The sequence below is a fragment of the Haemorhous mexicanus genome, chromosome 2 (genome assembly GCF_027477595.1).
Source record: "Haemorhous mexicanus isolate bHaeMex1 chromosome 2, bHaeMex1.pri, whole genome shotgun sequence".
In the NCBI taxonomy this organism is placed as follows: Eukaryota; Metazoa; Chordata; class Aves; order Passeriformes; family Fringillidae; genus Haemorhous; species Haemorhous mexicanus.
The window spans coordinates 56,886,516-56,907,176 of record NC_082342.1 but is presented as its reverse complement, the minus strand read 5'-3'; the positions used below and the strand labels follow the sequence as shown (position 1 = coordinate 56,907,176).

Below are 20,661 nucleotides of genomic sequence, written 5' to 3'. Positions count from 1 at the left end.
GCCCAGGAGTTTGTATTAATCTGTTCTGACCCTCTCCTATCACTCCATTGCTGCTTGGTGTCAGCTCCTGGGACTTCTGAAGTAGTGTCTACTGGAGTATTTCACATCCCAGTTTTTAACCAATTCTTCTGTAAGCTCAAGGTGTGTCTGAAAGCAACAGACAACTTCAGGTGCCAGCTCCATTTTACTTTCACACTCTGGAGTCACTTTTATAGGAGATAAATGCTTTAAAATCATTACAGTGAGGTGAGTTTTAAAATCACAAGAAACAGAGAGTCGAAGTCTGTGCTGCATCTAAAAATTGGTTTTGTTTTGCTTGTCAAGATTACTGTACCTTCAAGTGACAGATGGGAATGTGAAAACTTTCTATCATCCTTGAACATTCAGTCTGGCTAATAGAGAAAAAATGTGAAAGGAAGAATCATCATTAAAATGGTCTTGAAAGTGATGACTTCCAAATTATTGTCTGTCAGCTTCTCCATATGGCCTGAATATCTGTCAGATGAACAGTATACATTAGAAATTCCTTTCAAAGCAAACACAAAAAAAAGACAAGTTTTCTTTTTGGTCAGATCTGAAAATAAAAGGGGAAAAAGTAGATAACAGGGGAGAGAAATGAGGAAGACAATTTGAAGTAGATATTTCTCACTAAAAAGTGACTGTACAAAAAGAAACCTTCAGTTCTGGTTTTATTTTTCTTTACAGTACATACATCAAGTCTGGCCCATTCCTTTTATTTTTCCAAGTGAAAATACAAATTGGATTTTTACACTGACAAGGCCCACTGAAGGGCTCCTTCCTTCCTCAGAGACTTCCCAGGGTCCCTGTTACAGCAGTGCAGACCCCTCTAACTGTTGGGCAAGGAGGCTTTTATGGTGCCCAGCAGTCCCTTTCACTGCATTCACAGGGTGTAACTGTCTGGAGCTGAGGATATACAAAAAATGAATGCATGTAAAAAGCTTTTAACAAGCCCATAATCAAGGAAAGCCACCAAGGGTTCAGTTACCATTTTAAAGTGCATTTTGTAGCAGCAAGCCTCTGAGGCTGAGTCCAAAGCTAAGTGCCTCATTCAACGCCATCACCACCTCTCTTTATTCATCAAACTGATGGCTTTCATCATCAGACTTGGCTGAATCATGTGCTTAGATTCACCCTAGGCAAGGGAGAAGGAAGGAGACTATCGAAGGTTTGTCTTTATTTAACAGACTTTTGGGGGATGCAGTCATCAATTGGACTGACACAACAACCAAGAATGAGCCACTTATCAATCAGGGAACACTGTGCCCTCAACAAATGAGAGGAAGAGCTGTAAAACAGGACTTTCAGCTATGAATGGTCAGGACAGTTGCAATTAGTTTATGATGTGATTGTTTCAGGCACATCAGGTCCTTGAGTGGAGGCTCCCATTGAAGCCACAGCAGCAATCTGAGGACAGTCCACCACAGGGATTTGCAAGTTTCCTCTGTTGTGCACTGCTTTTGCTGATAGGTCTTGGTGTTTATGAGTGCAGTCATTTTGCCCACAGCAAAATCTGGTTAATGTCTCTTGGTTTGTTAATCCTTCTTTATTTATCCTGTATTTATTGTTCAAGACTCGCTCATATCCAGGATATTCTTGGAGATATTAACAGTGCTTAATATTTTACCTCTAGGAGTAAGCTGTTTGCTGCATGCCACAAATCATTTCTTTATCACTTCAAAGATGAGACCTAGATCTGTGCCAAGCCACTAATGTAATTACTGTCCCTTCCCTGCCACATCCACCATATGCAGAACCTGTTATATGTAATTATTTTCAATCACAAACACCACTCCAGACAGACAAGATCATCTTTCAAGTGCTAAGTGTTACTAAAATACGATCATGCATTATACTCACAGCAAGAGTGACAGGGAAGGCAGTCTGGAAGGGACAAGGATTACTCTGGATGGTTTAATATTAAGGCATCCACTGTCTGACCCCCTGGTTTGCAGTTTTACAATCTATAGGTCTGGGCAGCTCCTTACTTAGCCTGGTTTTAGATCACTTTTTGAAGGGATCCATCATTCTGCATGGACCACGCAAAGAGTCTAGGGGCTGTCTGCGACCCTCTTAGATACTGAAGCCAAGGTCTTAATTCCAGCTTTGGATTGCCAAGGCTGGTTGTGCTCAGTCAGCCCTGCATGTCTCTCCCCATGCCTTGCTAGCACACTGAGCCAGATGCAGCATTCACAGTAGCAGTGTTTCACAGAGCCTGTTTCATTCCCAAATATGGAACCTCTCCAGAAAAGCTGGTCTGTGACAGTGCCAACACCTCCACTGGTACATGCTACATCATCTAAAACAGCTGCCAAGTGCCACCAGCACCTCCACTTGCTGACTCGCCCCATCCCACTGACTGGGTCCCTCCCACCTCGAGGCTGCAGCCCCTTTTGTGAAGGTGCCATTTAGGGATTTGTGCATTTCCTTCCCCTTTCAATTTCTTTTCATGACTGTAGTGGATAATGGAAGATGACAGAGGGTGGTAATTACAGCAGATTGTTGGTTTTGGTTTTCTTCCTTTTTAAAAAATGTTATAGGCATCCTAAGCATTTTAAGCAGCTGTAAAGATGGGTGTGGTATCCTGGGTAGCATAGCTGGCTAAAGGCAATAACTGTAGAGCAGGCCAGAATGTGACTTTTGAGGTAAACTAGTAACTGCTCTTTACTGAAGTTGCAAAATTAGCTTAATGATATCCACTGGGTTTGCAGCCCTTGGATTCAACTTGGATCTTTCACTGAATGTTGCAGCTGTTCAGCAGGATCTACATTCTGTGTGATTAAATAAATTGGCTGTGAGCATGTATGAATTATTAGTGGTAATGGTATGCAGCCTGTTTGCTTTTGCAGGATCTGATCCACACAATTGCTTACAAACAGGGATGGGTTGATTAGAAAGGAAGGAAGGGACTGAAGGGCTTTTGCCCAAGTCTTATGCACACTACAGGCACGCTGCACACTTTCAGTGCATACAATAAGGGACCCCAAATGCCAGCTCTCAGCTTCAGTACCCATGCAGACCAAGGCAGTATCAGCCCTGTTGAAGTCATGTAGAATCCTGCTGAAAGCAATGGGACATGACACGCACATGCTCATAGATATAAATATACATCAGGGCATAAAGCAAAGCTTGTGAAACTTTTTCTTGCTGACTAGCAGGCTCTAAATCTTTGTGGAAATCTTATGCTGATGGCAAATCCCTGAGCCTGGCCTGAACCTTGCCTGCAAGAAGTACTGGAGAACACAAGTGAAGTGTTTCGTCAAGACACAAATCCACAGCAGGTGCATATGCACCACAAAATGGAACTGTCTGAAGGTCAGTCAAAACTGGCTGAAAACCAGTGATATCAAAGGACATTGCAGGGCAGCAGCTTTAAGTCTTGTGGCCAGAACCTGTGACAAAACAAATATTTATAGAAGCCTTTTTGCCAGATGGGAACTCCTGACACTCCGCTGGTCTCTGAAAGGTGTTGTGTTCACTCAAAGAAGTGTGTGAGCTTGCCCGTGGCTTTATACCTTGTCCTTTGCACATAAGCCTGCTTACAAAGCACCACTCGTGCTTTGGGGTCATGTGGCAGCACCAGCAATAGGCAGCAGGTTCCCATTTGATCTCGTCATCACAGTCAGCACAGTCTGTGAGGAAAAGAAGCTGCACTGCTCGGTGACTGGTGAAACTCAGTGCTGATAAAGCCCCTACCCAGCTGGAGAGCCAGCTGTCACTGGGATAAGAAAGCTTTCTGACATAGTTTTCCCTTATTTGGTTTATCTCTTAATAGGAGGCCCAGCTAGTGGTGAGGCTCACTGGTGGGTGCTGTGGGCTGGTTGTTAGACAGTGTTGGAATGGCTTTAAGGGCCAGCATCAATGAGTGAGCTCCTTTGGAGCAATTAAGCATTACAGTATATCGCATTGCTAAGGAATTTTTGACTGAACCCCAGAATTTATTTTCACTGAAACTGGGCTTTGAACTTACAGACATGAGTGTACAGAAATGGGAAAAGAGGGGGCTGGATAGGGAAGGAGATAAATTGCCAAGGTTTGTGATCCACTGTAGAATCAGAGACAGAAAGAGCAAACAGGTACTCATGTTTGGAAAAGGATGAGCTGTGTTTGGAGAGTGGCAGTGGAAAGTCCCGTGAGCAATACTCGTGGGAAAAAACCCAAACAACAACCTGTTGCTGCAACAAAACCTAAAGAGAGCTGAAAACAAACAGTCTGTGAATGCAATGGGCACTAGACACTCTTGCCACCTGAGGAGAGTAATTGGCAAGGGCTGAGTGAGAGCTTGTTCTGGGTTTGGAGGAGCAGCATTGTTATGCTAATAGTCCTTTCACTTGCCTGCAGTGCTGCTGTTGTGCTCTCCTGGAAGAACTGGGCAGGAGGCTTTCCCAGGACCTCTTTGTGAGGAAGGGCTGGCCCCAGTTTAATCTGGTCCAAGGCAGGCGGATGCGAGCCCTACTACCTCCTGTGTTCATCTCCCTGCCCTCGCAACAGAGCCCTTTGGGTGTTTGCAAGGTCTCCCAGACAGCCTGTTCAAGGGCACCAACTGGGTGCAAAAAGCCCAGCCAGGGCACTTCACTTTGGGCAGAGCAGCTCCTGAGCTGTGGCTGCCTGGGCTGGCACTGGGAAACATGAGCAGTGTGGGAAGAGGTCAGAGTCATGGCAGCACTGGCTGGGGCTGCCACAGTCCACTGGTCTGTGAAGCTGACTCTGGCATCTAGGTGCTCTTCCTCCCTTCCCCAGCCATTCTCATAATCAGTGGTGATGTTCCTTCCTTGCCCTATGGGGTCCTGCCCCTTCCTAGCACACCACCATGCTATCTGTGCTTCACAACACCTTCTTGTTTAACAGTTCAAGAGAGAATCAGCAGGGGCTTTTTTGAGAGTCTTAAGCTGTCTTTAACAAAAGTAGACTCAGTTTTGGCCTAAATTCTCTTGTCTGAGAAACATCCTTTCCGAGAATTTAATTAGAAGTGACTCTCATTTACATGGATTCTACCAGCTGCCCTTAGCTCCACAGCCCTAGGGGAAAAAAAATGAAATGATACTGTGAAAGATATTAGTGAGGACATTAGAAGCAACCATACCCAGATCAGGCAAAGTTCTGAAAATATCTAGCATTCAAATGTCCTTAATTGCTTTTCTCCTGTCACAGCTGTTGGGTGAATGCTCCATCTGAGAGAGGGCTGCCTCAGGGATTTCTTTTTCATTATGTGATGTAGATATGGAGACAGGAGCAGGCAATAACTACTCAACAAGGGAAGGAAGAAGTAGGCTTGAGCAGCAAGAAGAAAATTGAACTTAGTGGAGGAAGATCCAGGAAGCTAATATTGGGCTTAAACAGGGCAGACATGCTTAGAGGAGAAGCAGAGAAGCTGCTGAGCTACTTTGGTAACAGCCAAAATGCTAAGAGCTTTAAACACCTTTTAAAGAAGGATGAGATACCACTTCTGGGCTTCAGGGCCTTGTTCAGGTGTGTCTTTGAGCAAATCAAAAACATAATAAAATGATTTCCGTATCTTACAGGAACATCAGCAATATGAGAAACTTAGGAATCTTGGGAAGGGAAACAGTAGAAAGGAATGGCAAGTTCCAGGCCCTGAGCCATCATCCCTCTCAGGACTCTTGTTAGACTGGTGTGATGTCCACAGTGACTCTGCCTCAACACCCAGGGCTTTCCTGCCCTGGGAGCACAGCAGCAGAAGTGCTTTGCCAGGGAGCACTGCTCCTTATTGTCAGGAGAGGAGGAGCAAGATTATGTGAGGTCGAGAGGTATGCCCAAAGGCAGCAAGTGACAGCTGTAGGGCTTGAAACCTTGTGTTCTGCCTCGCAGGTAAAGGGCACCCCTGCAAACCTTGGGAGGGTTTGTTTGGCTTTATAGCCTGTGAAGTGTCAGGTGCTCCTGGACCATTATCTACACAGTGATTTGTTTCCAATGTCATCAGTAAGATCTGAGGCAAAGTAGGCAACATTTAAATGTCTGTCGTAACATACATTGAAATGGTCTCTCTAGGCTGTCTGTGTAAAATGCTTTGCCAGCTACATCGGCCTTTTGGCAGCTGCTGCAGTGACAGCTGAGAATGCAATATGATAAAAATGCCACTTCTGCAAAACAGTCATGGTGCACGGGCGCATTGCTGATTCCCTGCGACATCTTGTGAAGGGACAGGATTTGCCAAAACACATCTGTTTGGGGCAGCACCAGGGTGGAGAAAGCAAAGTGTCTTGTGAATGTTAAACCAAGTATCATAACATGTAAATGACTCAAGACCTCAGTTGTTTCCACTGAATGAATCAGGAAAACTTGGTGGAGTGTGTTCCTGTGGTATGCATTGATCAACTGGTATGAAACCATTACTCCCTTGCTTTTGAAAGAGTGAAAAACAAAGCAAAATGACAACAGATTAGCACAACCGACAGTTTTCCTGATGGAACCTAGGTGGACCCTGATTGTTGTTTTAATTAATCAGAAGCAATCAGGTCGTAAATTCTGGCAATAACGCACTTCTATTTAACCTCATGTTGTGTTCCAAACTGCATATTAAGCCATTCTGGAGAGTAGAAGAGGAGTCTAAAAGCTCTCAGATAAAAGCTTCAGAAGCTGAGCATGGCTTCTGATGCTGAACTACTCAGACTGGCTCCATCCCACAGACCACCTCTAAAACACTGCAGCAGAAGGCAGCAGTCCAAATGGTTTTCATCTGTTTTTAGGAGAAGAAGAGACTTCTTTTTCTCTGGGATTCCCAAATTGCAGTTTGACACTTTGATTCCCAAGTGGCAGCCTGTGTTTAAGCTAATGGCAATTGCTTGTATAAACTTTTATTTCCTTTTCTCTCCACAGGTTTGTTGATCGGCTCTGGTTGTGCCCTCTATCCTCTTGGCTGGGACAGTGAAGAAGTCAGACAAACCTGTGGTAACCTTTCCAACCAGTTTGAATTGGGTGAGTCATCACCAGAGCATCTCAGCCACATTAGAGTCTTCTATATGTTGGCCATAAAAGCAAACTAGGACTTTAAAAGCACAAGCTTGGGGAAGCAATGTACCAGTGTGTGGTAGGCTAATCATATTGAATAATTCTGGAATGGTGCTGAGGTAGGGGATTTCAGATGGATCTCCGGAAATATTTTCCAGAAGAACATTTTAAAAGAAAATATATGTATTTATGTATGTATATGTGCATATTTTAAGAAATAAATCAGATTTAATGGTCTTGCAATATGGGAGCTAACACTCCTGGAGGTTTTGACAGGGTAGACCGAGGCATCCTGTCACAGCTCAATTCTCTCCATGAGTGCAATTGGCTGTCTTTGAATTCTGGGATGTTTATGGCCTTCTAACCCAAGCCTAGAGTGTATTTGTAGGTGACTCACATACTTGGGAAGCTGGCAAATAACACTTGCACCCTATGTTTGCCTTCTCCCAAACAAGCTACTTGTCTTACTGCTGCTGACTGCACTGCGCCTGGAATGAGAGCCAGGGATGCAGCCACATGGGGCTCACACCTGTGCTTTCTCTGCAGGGGCTCTAGAAAACAAGGGAACAGCAGTGACCCAAGGATTAAGCAATGTGGATGATCAGGATCTGATGTGTGAATGCACATCTGAGTCCCTTGTTTAGCTGGAAGGATCAATGCAATCGCTGATACCCTTCTCTATAAGAATTCCCTGATCCTGTGCCACTTGACAAAGAGAGGGATCTGCCATCCTCCTGAAAAGTAGGAGGGACTGAGCACCTTGACTGCCCACAGACTTGAGAGTTTCTGCTCCTAAGCATACAGAGCTCCCCATTTCCAGCTCTTGAAAGCTAAACCTTATTTAAGCAATAGAAATTCTTTCCATAGGTGTGTGCAGGACTTGTGCAGGGCCTGACAGTAATTCCAGTGCGAGGAATAGTAGATAAAAATGGTCTAATGGGTTAAAGACAAACATGCTGCATCATCTCTTTATTTTACACTCATGTTCCTGTCAGATTTCAGGAGTAAGGAGATTTGTTTCCACCTCAGAGGTATTTCTTGTCAAGATGTGCAATAGAATTGAGGTTGAAAGATTAAAAATTATTGCTTTGGTAGAGATGCTCCAGGCCACTCCCCCTACAGAATTCCTGTGATGTTTTGAGTACATTTTATCTGGCAGGAGACCAGAAATTTTCATAACCAGTATTAGCACCCATCACTACAGTGCCACTGATGTCTTATCAGCAACCACCTATGGTGTTGCTCAGAGGATGTTTAATGTACTCTAGAAGCTTTACCTTGTTATTCTGAACTCTAATATCCTTCTGTGCTGTTAATATTAAATTTGCTCTTCAGCAAAGTATAAAAAGTTCCTGCAAATTTTTTATTCACCTAATAATAGAAAGTTTTAAACACAGAGGAGAGAGAACAATAAGAACAGAAATATGTAGTTAACTAGCAGAGAAAAAATGTTCCAGAACTTAGATTCCCAGCTCCATGGAAAGATATGTCAAAGGATGTAGTAGAAAGACCAAGCAAAACTCTGTAGTAACTGTTGCAGGGAAGATTCAGGTTCATCCCTGCCCAAGTCCAATCTTCTGTGGAAGCCTGAAGTAGTTCCTGGCCAGCCCATTGAACAGTGCATCCTTTGAAAGGCCACCTAGCACCTCACTGGTGCTCCCTGGTTCCTGCTCTTCCGTGCCAAGCATCTGAGCAGCTCTGCTTCTGGGGCTCCAGCTTGTGTCCCATGTTTGTTCCCAGGGGCAGAATATTACCTTCCAGGTTATTTCTCTGCAGAGTCACAAAAGGTGGGTGTTGTGACAGTGTGAGCTCTTCAAAGCACTTGGGCTGTTACCCAAATACAAACAGTTACCCTTAAACACTGTCATGTCCACGGTCAGAGCAGTCTCTAAGACTACCTTCACTGTCTCAGTTTTGACTCATGAGTCAGATATTTGCATAAATTGAGTCACTCTGTCTTAAAAGTCAGTGAAGAAACCAGTGTAAAAAATGTCATCTGGCAGCTTTCCTTCCGGGTATGCAGGACCAAGAGAAGTCTTGCATTAACTGTGAAGTCTCTCTGTGTTTTCTGGTGCTGGAGCACACAGCTTCTGTGTGACACATGCCTAGACTTGACAGCAGTGCTGGTCTCACTGATCTGCTGCAATCGTATGTCAACACATTAATTAACAGATCATAATGTAAGCTCAAATTTGCAGCAGTGATTTCTGCTAGGCAGCCCTGCCACTAAACATCTTCTTTCCATGTACATTGGCAGTGAACTCAAATGCTTGGCTATGATTTTTTTTGCTTAAGGTCAGTGTCTGTTTGATGGTGTGTTATCAAAACCATCTGTAAAGAAGAGGTACTGTCCGAGGGCCATTTAATAACCATGCTGCTAGTCTTCCATAAATACCTCTTGGTTGGTGATAACCCCAACCCTCTAGGTCTCTTCTGAATCATTAAGGACTGGCATACTCATTATAGCCTACAGGCCAAAAATGATGTTTCAAAGACTTAATCTTATTATGTCTCAAGACAAATTTAAGTAATTATTGCTTTCATTTGAATATTTAATTTGATTAAGCTGCAATGATATGCTTTCTGTTCCTGAGCCTGTGAAATGGGTTGTCTGAAGAACCATGCTGCATTCAAAATCCACTCTCAGAAAACCTGAGCTGCTGTGAGCCCTGCACTGTTTGCTAATGGGAGAAAAGTTGATGATGGGAGTGCTGGTCCTGCACCCCCTGCTGCTGTGGGTGCCAGTGAGGATGACACAGAGAGGATAATTCAGCTCATGGTTGCTGTCAAAGAAGATGTGTTCATAGGAAGCTGATCAGCAGACAGCATGCAACCTCCTTTTCCAGGAGGGCAGAGCAAGTGCTGCAGCCTGGGCTGCAGGGAACATGTGTGTGCAGTTGGGAGAAGGTCAGAGCTCAACAGGCTTGACCACAGACCCAGCAAAGTTGGGGGTTCAGCACTGATGCTTGTTCTGGACTTAGAAAAAGTCAGGGGGGAAAATGGTTGAGGTTGAAGGTAGAAAGTAAAAGCCAGGAGCTGAAATCTATATTGTAGGATGATGAAGAAGAAGAGGAAAGTACAGTTGAGGGAATGCAAAAACTCTCTTGAGAAGCAGCTGAACTGTGCACTGTGATATGTAATGTCAACCAGAAATATACTAGAATACATAATTAAATGAAAACTTTTGCTTAACAAAAACATGACAAACTCCTGCCCCCATAACATGCTCATAACTAGAGAGAATAAATAAATAAATAGCAATGCTAAGAACCCAGGAAAAAAAAGGCTAATCTTTAGTGGGTGTGCTAGATAAGAAATGCCATGTCTTCAGGCACTCTGAAAAGGCATTAGACTAATAGGCACTCCAAATAGTGCTGAGATGGCCCATATTGTGATGAGGGGACCCCTCCCTCCACCCCTGCCACACATTTCTGTGTAGATTTCAAAGTAGTATTTAAAAAGGCTGCAGGAAAAATAACTTTTAATTAATGCCTTTAATTTAAGTGGATTTGAGTATTCTTTTCTAGAAAACCTGAGCTGACAGTGTAAAATACCTAGCGGTTTACTGCTCTCTTTAAAAACTGATATTTATTTGATTTTTATTAAGTGAACTATGTCCAAAGGATTCACTTAAACATTTATGTGTTTAATTGGGCTATTTTTTTTTTTTCAATCAAATAAAAGTGGTTGTATAGCTCTATCTCTAACAAAGAGGAGTTATTCTTCAAATGAAGGTATCCTGCCAAGGAAAACTCAATTTGTTGATTAAATTACATTCAATAGATGAGCTGTTTTGCAAAGGGGGATGGGGAATAACCTCCATAAGCAGACACCATAAAGACCTCTATAAAGAGGCTGATGGTCCTGTAAAGGGGCTTGCTCCCTGCCCTTCTCTAGAAGTATGGTTTTGTCATCATGAAAAGGAGCCCACTGATAGATTAGGCCTTTGACAAATGACCTCTTGCAAATATTGTTGAGAGGTCAAGGCCATGATAGGTTTGTGCTGTGTTGCTCTGCTTGTAGTTCCCAGATTTCCAGCAGTCAGCATGACCTCTATAAAGGCCCACTCCCTATTGCAGCATCCCATCTGGATCACAGGTCACACGTGGAGCAGATTTCTCACTGGAACACTAGATTATGAGCAGGAGAAATCTTCTACCACTGTTTTAGGGGGTTAACTCCTAGAAATAGGGAAATACACACAAATGGGGGCAAGAAAAAAAAAGAGATGTTTATGTTTTAAAGCAGCACAGTTGCTTGCTCTTTGATTGAGTCAAAGTCTGTACTCTGGTTTGGCAGCAGGCTAATAGTGCCTGAGGTGGAGCCTGGAGTAGGAGCTGCTCAAAGGGACTGCCTTTCACTGAGGGTGGATCAAAATCACCCTAATTTCTTGTCACCATGCAAACTTTTACTGTTATGTTGCATTATTCACACCCTGGACTTGCCTGTGGGCCCATTCAGGGCAGCAGTGACGTGGCACAGCAGGATGGAGCTGCTGACTGAAGGGTGTAAAAGCGAGCCAGATGTACGAAATCCCTGGGTCTGCAAAAGGAATTAGCAGGCAATTTCCCAAAAGTAACTGTCATTATGGCATATCATATAGCACACATTCAATTTTGCTGAGCTAGAGGCACTAATACTATTTTGTTTTCATTTCTAAATGTAATACACAAGAAAAACAGATGGAAAAGAAGTGTTTTATCAGGAAATTCATTAAAGTAAGGGACTCTGCATTAAGGTGAGAGTATGCACAAAAGTGAAGACTGCACTAGACATTTGCAAAAGCTTCCACATTCTGCGTATTTAAGCTGTGTGAAGAAATCTTCTGAACTTGCATGCCTCTTTTAAAGGGGCAATGTGAGTGTACACGTGTGAACACATTTGTATTGGTTTTGAAAGTCTGAAAATCAATGTGAAGATTCATTTTGGTCCATTGATTTCCCTGAGTGTGCATGTGTAAACTGCTCAGTTTCACATGCTGATTTCTGTGTGATGGGTGCAGAGGCAGCCAAGTTCCACAGAAAGTCCCAGAGAGGTCAGGGCATGCTCAACTTAACTCACAAAACTGAGCCTCAGCTGGCATCTGGTGAAACAGCACTACAAGACCAATACCTAAGAACCCAAACAGCAAAATGTTTATCTAGAGTAAGATTCACTTATTGAAACATAGATGATTCATGTCATCACGAGCCACCTGCTGCCACTTCCCAACCACCAGAAGAATGAAGTGATGCTAGGTACTTATTAGCCAGGGAGAGTGAAGACATGAAATTTAAGATGAACTCCATTTTTTAACACAACTTTTTTCAACTACTTGGCAGATATATTTACTTTCTTTCTTTGACAAAATACAATAGCTCTATCTCTTCCTTCACAGTCAGAGACATCCTTGACCTGGGGGTCCAGCTGCAGCAGCAACCAAAACAGATAGCTCCAAACACACACCTTTGCTTGCCATCTGTGACATCCCATCTGTCTGTGGACTGCTGTGAAAGGGCACACCTGGCTAAAGTCACTGTCTAGAGAGAAACTTAAAAGCCTGGCTCCCATCCTGAACTAAACAAGCAGCTGGATTGGCCTCAAAAGCTCTCAGGAATTTCTCTTGTGATGGATATTTGTTTCAAAAAATCATTATTATTAAAGTTCCCCTTTGCCACTTTTATAGGCAAAGGGGAACTTTGAAATACCTTGAAAGAAATACCTTAAAGAAAATACCTTGAAATACCTTAAAGAAAACTGTTGACTTGATGATTACTTTTGCTGTGGAAATGTTAGAATAAATGATCTTTAAAGCACTTTCCAAGCAAACAGTGAAGTTACTGAAACAGCATAAAAAGAAAGCAGAAAGCAGTGTGGATGTAAAAAAGGCTTTGTCAACTATTTAATTTGTCTTAGGTAGCATCATTTCAGCATCTGGTTGAGTGTTGACGTTGAGTGCCAAAGAATCAAGAAAAGGATTTAGAAGGGAGGACAATTTGTGAGAGTCCTATTAAAGGCAAAACATTCAAAGGTGTTTTTCTATAAGCAATTTATCTGAAAAAGGCATTTTTCTTGTTTGCAGATCCTCTGCAAACAGCACGGAGATTTCACACATTCATTTTTTGACTGGGACTGAGCACAACCTTTGCAAGAATACTTGAGCTGCTGCTGCTGAGTTCTTAGATAAATGACTGAGTAAACTACCTGCTAGTAAAGGAAGAATTCCATCAAGAAACATTTCCTCTTCAGTGCGACCCAAACAGCTTCCATTCTTAAATCTTTGTAAGCTTTTGGTGACTATATCAAGGTCCATATATATTCTATCTAACATAAGGAGAAACTATGTACAAGAGCATGTAGTGGCAGGTCAAGGAGGAATCACTTCAAACTGAAACATTAGGTTTAGCTATTAGGAAGAAATTCTTTACTGGTGAGGAACAGGTTGCCCAGAGAAGTTGTAGAAGCCCCATAGAAGTAGAAGCAGCATTCAAGGCCAGGTTGGATGATCTGAGCACCCTGGTCTAGTGGAAGGTGTCCCTGCTCATGACAAAGGGGGTGGAACTAGATGATCTTTAAGGTCCCTTCCAGCCCTGTCCATTCTATCATTCTATGCTAGGGCACATACCTTTGTTGCCACAATTTGCCATGGTCATGCAAGAACCTTCTGCAGTCAGTAGACATAACAAGCGGCATCCAGAAAGGGACTCAGACCACCTGGAGCAACTATTTGGTATTCTTTATTATTCAAAAAGTGCAACTGAGCTGCTTGTTTGGAATCCCTTCCCAGTTAAAATGCAGAAAAATAGGAGCTACCAGAGCAGGGTTTATCTGCTGTACCTTACTGTTTACTTTAAGAGGAAATACAACACAAGTGATTTTTCTTCTTCATAGTCTGTGAAGGGAGTCTGGGGTACTAGTCCAGTGAGAATCTCAGCATTGTGCAAAGAGAGGGGAAATTGATTTCACTTCTGCAGTAGGTGAGCTTCTGCTGACTTCTTGCAGGAGTCTGAGAAAGCTCCTCATTAGCAGCACATAAGCTGTTTCCTCCTGGGAATTTGAGCATTGTAATTGACACTGGGTGTTGGTTTCTCCTTCATTGCTCCGTGATAAATGCACACCTACAGCAAATTTGAGGTTTGATTAAACAAAATTATGTGATACTCTAAAGAAAGGAGGATTTAATCATATAAATGAGTGTCTGCATACAGCAAGACTAAAGAATTTCAATTTGGCATTTTTTTCCTCACTTTTTTACCCTTCAGAACTTGATGAAAAGTTATGCATTTAGTTAGAGACCAATTGTAAGTAATCAAAATAGCTCGAAAAAAATATACATGCATTAAAAAATCATATATTTTTTAAAAAGATAAATCCATTGAGAAGGCCATATATGCAACAGAAAAAGTCACCAGCTCCACCGAATTAATTATTTTGTATCAGGCTGTTTGCTGGGCTGCAGTTTTACCTTATATAGTGTTCTTTCTTTGTTTCACATGACTACTTTAATTCTTTCTGGACGCATTCCAAGTTTCAACTTCTTTTTCTGCTTTTGCAGCTGATTTCACATGACAGTTTTGCATTGTTACTATGTCAAGAAAAGATCTTCAGCTATTTAATTTATCTTGGCTTTGTTTCAAAATAGGTTTAACTTCTTATTAATTAGCTGATTATCTTTTACATTCATTTATGTCTTTCATATTTCCAAATCCCAGTATATTCCTTAGCATCACACTTTTATTTTTTTTTTCTGACTACTTTTCCAACACCCTGATTGATTTTGTGAATTCACATTCTCTGTAGTACTGTACTCTCATGTAAATCTGTTAATTATAATTCCTGCACAACTTCTTGGAAGTAGGAATTGTAGGTTTTATTTTTGAAGGTATATAATTTGTTCTCTACAGTCTGGCTAATTCTGAACTCTTTTCTCCTTCAACTTCGAAAATAGGCTGTACTTAAGGTTAATTGATTAGAGTTTGCCAAATACTCCAGACTGTGAGTCCAGGATAGTCTTAAAATTAACAGCAAAAAAGGTACAAATATTTAAGATACCAAGTCTTGCAATTAACAGGTTTGCATCCAAGACACTTTCATATTCAGGATATTTTTTCATAAGTGGCAATTATTGGGTATTTTAGATGAAACCATATGTTATTTCCAAGACCCTGATAACTATATGTGATAATTATTTATAAGACATCATGAATAGAAATCCTGGTAAAATTATGTTTTGGCAACTGAATCCTGGCACAGCTCCATGGTAGATCAAGTATCTACATATTTTCTGTTGCCAAATTTTACTCACTCCCAAGTTTATCTTAATCTTTATTTGCCAATATATTCAAGAGGAGGAGGGAAGCAAGGGGATGCATCTCCTGGCCTTGAGGATCACATTAGAAATCAGGAAAAGACATGGAAGTGCTTTTTCATAAGCCCATTCATCACTGCAAAACTACCTTTCCACATTTACTGATTTCTTTTGGTTTAGTAATACTGTCTTATATTCCATGGGACTCTTTTCTGTAAATCTCCTTTTGATAGTGTCCTTGCTCTCCCTAATGTTTTGTCCTCTGTCCTCAGGGACCATGATTTTTCTCAATCCTCTTAAGAAAGAGTGGAATGTTTCCAGTCTTTCATTCCTTTATTTGCTTGGAAAATGGCCATCCATGCCTCTAGCTGCAAGCTCCATTATACTGTTATTTCAGTGCTCATCCTGACACTCTCTTGCTGCCAATCCCAGTAAAACAAAGGTGGAAACAAAGTTCTTAATGGCTGGCTACAAACTTATCTGAGCCAGCTTGGAGAGTCCTGCTTCACTGAACAACCAAGAGCTCAAATTATTTATGCTCTCTTTAAAAAAAAATATTTATATATGTATATATAGATTTAACAAAATGCAGAAGTGCTGAAGCCGCAGCTTCTCCCTCAATACTGACCTGTCAGGTGAAGCCTGATTTGTTAAAAGTAACACCAGTTCTGTGCAGAGAAGCAAGCTGCTGTGATGCTTGTCATCTCTATCAGCTAGAAGAGCACTTCAGCTGCTGGGAATTTACTTTGGTACAAACTCAGATCAGCCCATCTTAGGAGCAAGAACATGTGCACATTGTTGCTCACGCCTTCACACCCTCAATGGATGGGGACTCCTCTACCCATGTGTGTATATATATATATATATATATATATATATATATATATGTGTGTGTGTGTGTGTGTGTGTGTGTGTGTGTGTGTGTGTATTCCAATGCATATTTCAGAGAAACAACAAAGCTTTTGTGCCTTTTTGTGTGTGTGAAAATTGACATGGTTTCAACAACTACTTTAATTCTATCAAGCACTTAGGTAGTGTTGCTTCTCATTTTAGAACTTTGACATTAAAAAAAAAGGGAAACTGCAGTACTGGATTTCTAATCTTTTATATGACAGGCTCAATGAATGCAAACTGCTCTATTTGATGGTTGAATTTAAGCCACAGTTCTGCAAATCTCTTCAACATTTGCTTACCCCTGAAACACAACTAGTCCTGCTGGTGTCAGTACAGTAATAGCTTCTCAACTCTGCTTTTTATAAAGCTTTCTGTTCCTTTTTAAATGAGTGCTTTATATCAACGTGAAGCAGAAGTCATTTTACAAAAACTGCAACCTAATTATTGATAACCAACAATCTTTCTTTAGGATGCAGTAGACTAAAATAGGTTATACATGTGGTAAAAAGAGAACACCAAAGCAGAAACAATTACTCTACAGTGTTTTCCTCCTTGTGTAATATAGTAATAAAATGCCTGTCATTGTTTCATTTTGCAATATAGGCATTCATTGCAATGGGTATCTTTATCTCTGGTCCTTTACCTATCCTTAACTATACTTGCAATGAAAAGTATAGCTAAGTCCTATACCCTCAGGCACCTGCCCTGCTGCAGGCTCTTTTTCAGCACAAGAGCTTGAAATTCTGTTCTGCTCAGCATCATCTGAGTACAGATCAAGCTGTTCTTTCCAAGGCCTCCCATTGCTCTTGACATGGGCTGGAAATAATGGCCAGGTTTATTGCCGTGTTATTATTGCTCTAAGGTCAAGCTCCCGGCTCTTTCATCCATTCTCCTGCTCTCCCATTCTTTCATTTGCTCATCTTGACCCAACTCACACTTGTGAACTACATTGCATTTGTTAGATCAAGAGGCTGGCTGCCTGCCTGCCATGCCTCAGAGCATTAAGTAGGGCAGTGGTCCTTTGGGTCCTTTCCCTGGGGAATGGATCATGGTATGGAGAAATAAATGTTAGTCTCTTCAGCCAAGAGTGAATGTGTGTGCTGTATCTGTTGAACACATCTCTAAAACTGATTTAACAGTTCTTTCTTCTTCATATGTACACATATACTCTCTCCCACTGCCGAGGTACAAAAGTTGAAATCGCACCATATAAAAAGGTCAAATTTACTTCAATCTGTCCTGCTTAGGTTACAGCTTTGGGCAGTGCCACCAGGTGAATCTTCAAGCTCTTTTGAAGTAGTATTTTGACATTTTCTCTACCTGGAAACATCATGATGAGAAAAATGTACTTTTTCAAGCTGCAACTACAATTCTCTCATAGTTTTTGGAATATTTCATAGTTTAAAAAGACCTATCAGATGGAGTCCATCTCATCACAAGAAATGCTGTAGCACACCCTACTCTGGTATAAACAGGATAATTTTCAAAGCAATCCAGTGAGTTTGAACATCTGGTGTAGGCTTCAGTCAGTTTTTGAAATTCCCAGTAGAAGCTAAGGACAGGGTATGTACAGAGCCAAAGCAATAGGTGGCCCAGAGACAGATTTCCCCATGGACTGCTGAGTGATTGGGCAAGTGTCAGCATGAGAGACATTGCCAGGCACTAGACAGCTCTCCAGGGTTTCTGATGGCCTTTTCTTCAGGAAGTCAAACTCTCTGTGCAGTCTTCTGTAAGGAATGCAAGAACGGTGCTATCTACGGAGCACAGCTAGATCACAAACCAAGTAAATCTCTCTGTCTGCTCCAGCTCATTAAGGAGTGAGGCTAGGGAGCTCAGGCCAAGGCCACAAGTCCTCAAGTCCTCTTGGTCACATCAGGATCTTTGTTTCACTGGACATTTTTTAAATAAAAATTTGTGAGGGTGATGAAGAATTAAAAAAAAAATGAAACAAGTATTATGCTTCATGCTGTGGTGTCAGCCTGAGATCTTCAAAATGACCAGGAGCATAAGTGTTGCCTCCCACTAATGTCTCTTTACAAAGCCTGCCAGACAATATCCTGCAGTCAGTGGTGGCAGTGCTGTCTGCCTTGAGGCATGCGAATGCCTTGGACACGTTAAGATGAATAGACATTTTGTGTTTCTTGTGCCTGAGGCAGGATTAGCTGAGTTGATAATTTCCTGAACCTCAAGCCTGGCCCTCGGGGATGCCATTGGGACAGAATACCATCATGACACCTATTTCTAGATGGAAACTCTGTTGATACCTTCTGTTCTCTGCAGGGAAGAATGGTTTCTGCTGCTTTTGGGAAGGCTGGGAAAGAAGTGTTGCATTGCTGCTTGTGTCTTACTGAGAGCACTCACTGCTCAAAGCAGGGTGATATCACCCGAGGTGTCAACAACACAGAAAGAACCTCAGTGCTAACAAGTCCCAAGCACTCAAAAAAGACAAAGATGATGCAGCCCAAGTGAAAATTGATTTTGAGATGGATTGAAATCCTGAGGATTAGCAACAGCCATCTCCTTGCTTTTGGAGATCTCTAAAGAGGCTTCCTCTCTGCTGCAGCTGCTGTTTTCCTGATCTCCTCCCCTACTGCAGGCACAGTGCTGAAGGGGAAGTAATCACTTTATGGTCCATTTTGGGATTCCCCAGCACCATTTACTGTTGATGAGTTTGACTGTATAAAGATGCTGAGGCCTTTAAATGGATTGAAAGCCATATTCTGACCCTCATTAGACAGAAGATCAGTGAATTTTTCAGTAATGGGTTGTGGCTTCAGGCAGGGGTAGGGAAATTTGTCTATTTTTTTATTTCCGGGCTTTGTGCTTCCATTCCCACAGCAGCCTCCATACAGGTGATCCCCTGATGCTGCACACCTTTGGGGATGGTCAGGGTCGCTGCCTGTGTGAGGGGATGTGAGCAGGTCCCCCATGCCCTGGGTTATGGTCACCCAGGCGTTCTCAGCCGCGTCCGGCTTCCAACTCCCCCGCTGCAGTGGCAAAGCCTGAAGTACGCCCCGCGTTCCCTGTCGGAGGTGGGCACACAAGGGGACCGAAATCTCAGAAAAGTGTTTTCCTGGGCGGGCAGAAGGGGAGGGTGGTGGTGGCGGCGCTTCCCCCCCTTGTAACGCTGACCCTTGTCCCTGTGTTTGCCTTGCAGGGACCTGCCACATCGGCTGGGCCTACTACTGCACGGGCGGGGGCGCGGCGGCCGCCATGCTGGTGTGCACCTGGCTGGCCTGCTTCTCGGGCAAGAAGCAGAAGCAATACCCCTACTGAGCCGGCCCCGGGCCGGGGGCCTGCCAGGCTCGCCCAGGTCTGCTGGACATCAGCGACAGACAAGGAATTTTCAAGTGCTTTCCCTCAGGAGCAGGAGGGCGGGCGGCCCCGGGGTGGCCGGGAGGTGAACGGTGGTGCGAAGCCACCGGGCCGGGCTGGGCAGGGACCGGCTCTCTCACCCGAGCCTGCTCAGGGTCTGCTCCACAGAAATAGAAGCAAGGAAAACTCTGCTTTGGCAAATGGTGAAATTCTGCATGCACCAATTACTGGACAGGCTGGTGAGGGGTGGCAGCGCCCACGTGCTGGGGTAGCGCCTGGCAGCCCCTCAGTGCGGCGCTCCCGAAAGCACACACGCACGCACAGATGTTGACCATGGCACAAAATAAGTAGAGGGGAAACTTTTTTTTTGGTGCGATTCTTCTTTCTTTTCCTTTTTATTTTCTCTCCTTTTTTTTTTTTTTCCCACTTCTCTCTGGTGGTTTAAGACTTGGTGTTGCAACACTTTTTAATCTATACATTAAACTTAATAAAAGGACCAATAAGCCACTTTATCAGTATTTTGTATAATCTCTACACATTTTTCTTCCCCAAACATTTATCCACTGCTTATTCAGCCCTATATAACTTTTATTAAGACTCTGTGTTTTCAGCATTATTGCAAAATGCAACATAATTACTTGGCATATGTACCCTTACTATAGTACTTTTTATGAAATGCAGTAAATGGACGTTTTCCCGTCCATTGGAAATTCCACTCACGGTACTGTAGAGCTCTGTTGGTTACGTACAACTAACAGCAAACTTCTTCCAGACATAGATTTCTGTTGCTGTTATGTTTAGCTCATTGATGTTGTATTGTGCTGTACCATGTTTATTATTTCAATATTCATTTTTGTAAAATATATATATAATATGTGCTATTTTATGTTTGTATTTGAAAACTCTCTGTAAATAAATTTTTCCTTGATCAATATTTGCAATGTATGGTTGTGCCAGTAGATGAAACTGTTCCTTCCCAAATCTCCACTGGAAAAATTCTCAGAAATATGACTTTTATAACCCTGCTGTATCCTTTTACCCCATAAAATACAGACACATTTAGGGTTCAGTTACAGTGCCTCAGGATAGACATCTACGGCCACAGGAGACATTCTGGCATATTCCACATTTTTGCCTGCTGCTGTCAACTGTCCTGAAGGATTTCAGCAAGACCTTCC

At 42.5% G+C, this 20,661-nt stretch overlaps 1 protein-coding gene across 2 annotated transcripts in view; it reads left to right on the top strand.

The window, feature by feature from the left end:
• Nucleotides 1-20,417, top strand: part of LHFPL6 (LHFPL tetraspan subfamily member 6) — a 135,895-nt gene extending 115,478 nt beyond the window's left edge. For both annotated transcript variants that reach the window (XM_059838933.1, XM_059838932.1), the window contains exons 3-4: nt 6,856-6,954; nt 19,326-20,417. In XM_059838933.1, the coding sequence (XP_059694916.1) occupies nt 6,856-6,954; nt 19,326-19,444 (218 nt within the window). In that variant the 3' untranslated portion in view covers nt 19,445-20,417. The remainder of the gene's footprint in view (nt 1-6,855; nt 6,955-19,325) is intronic.
• Nucleotides 20,418-20,661: the final 244 nt, after the last annotated feature.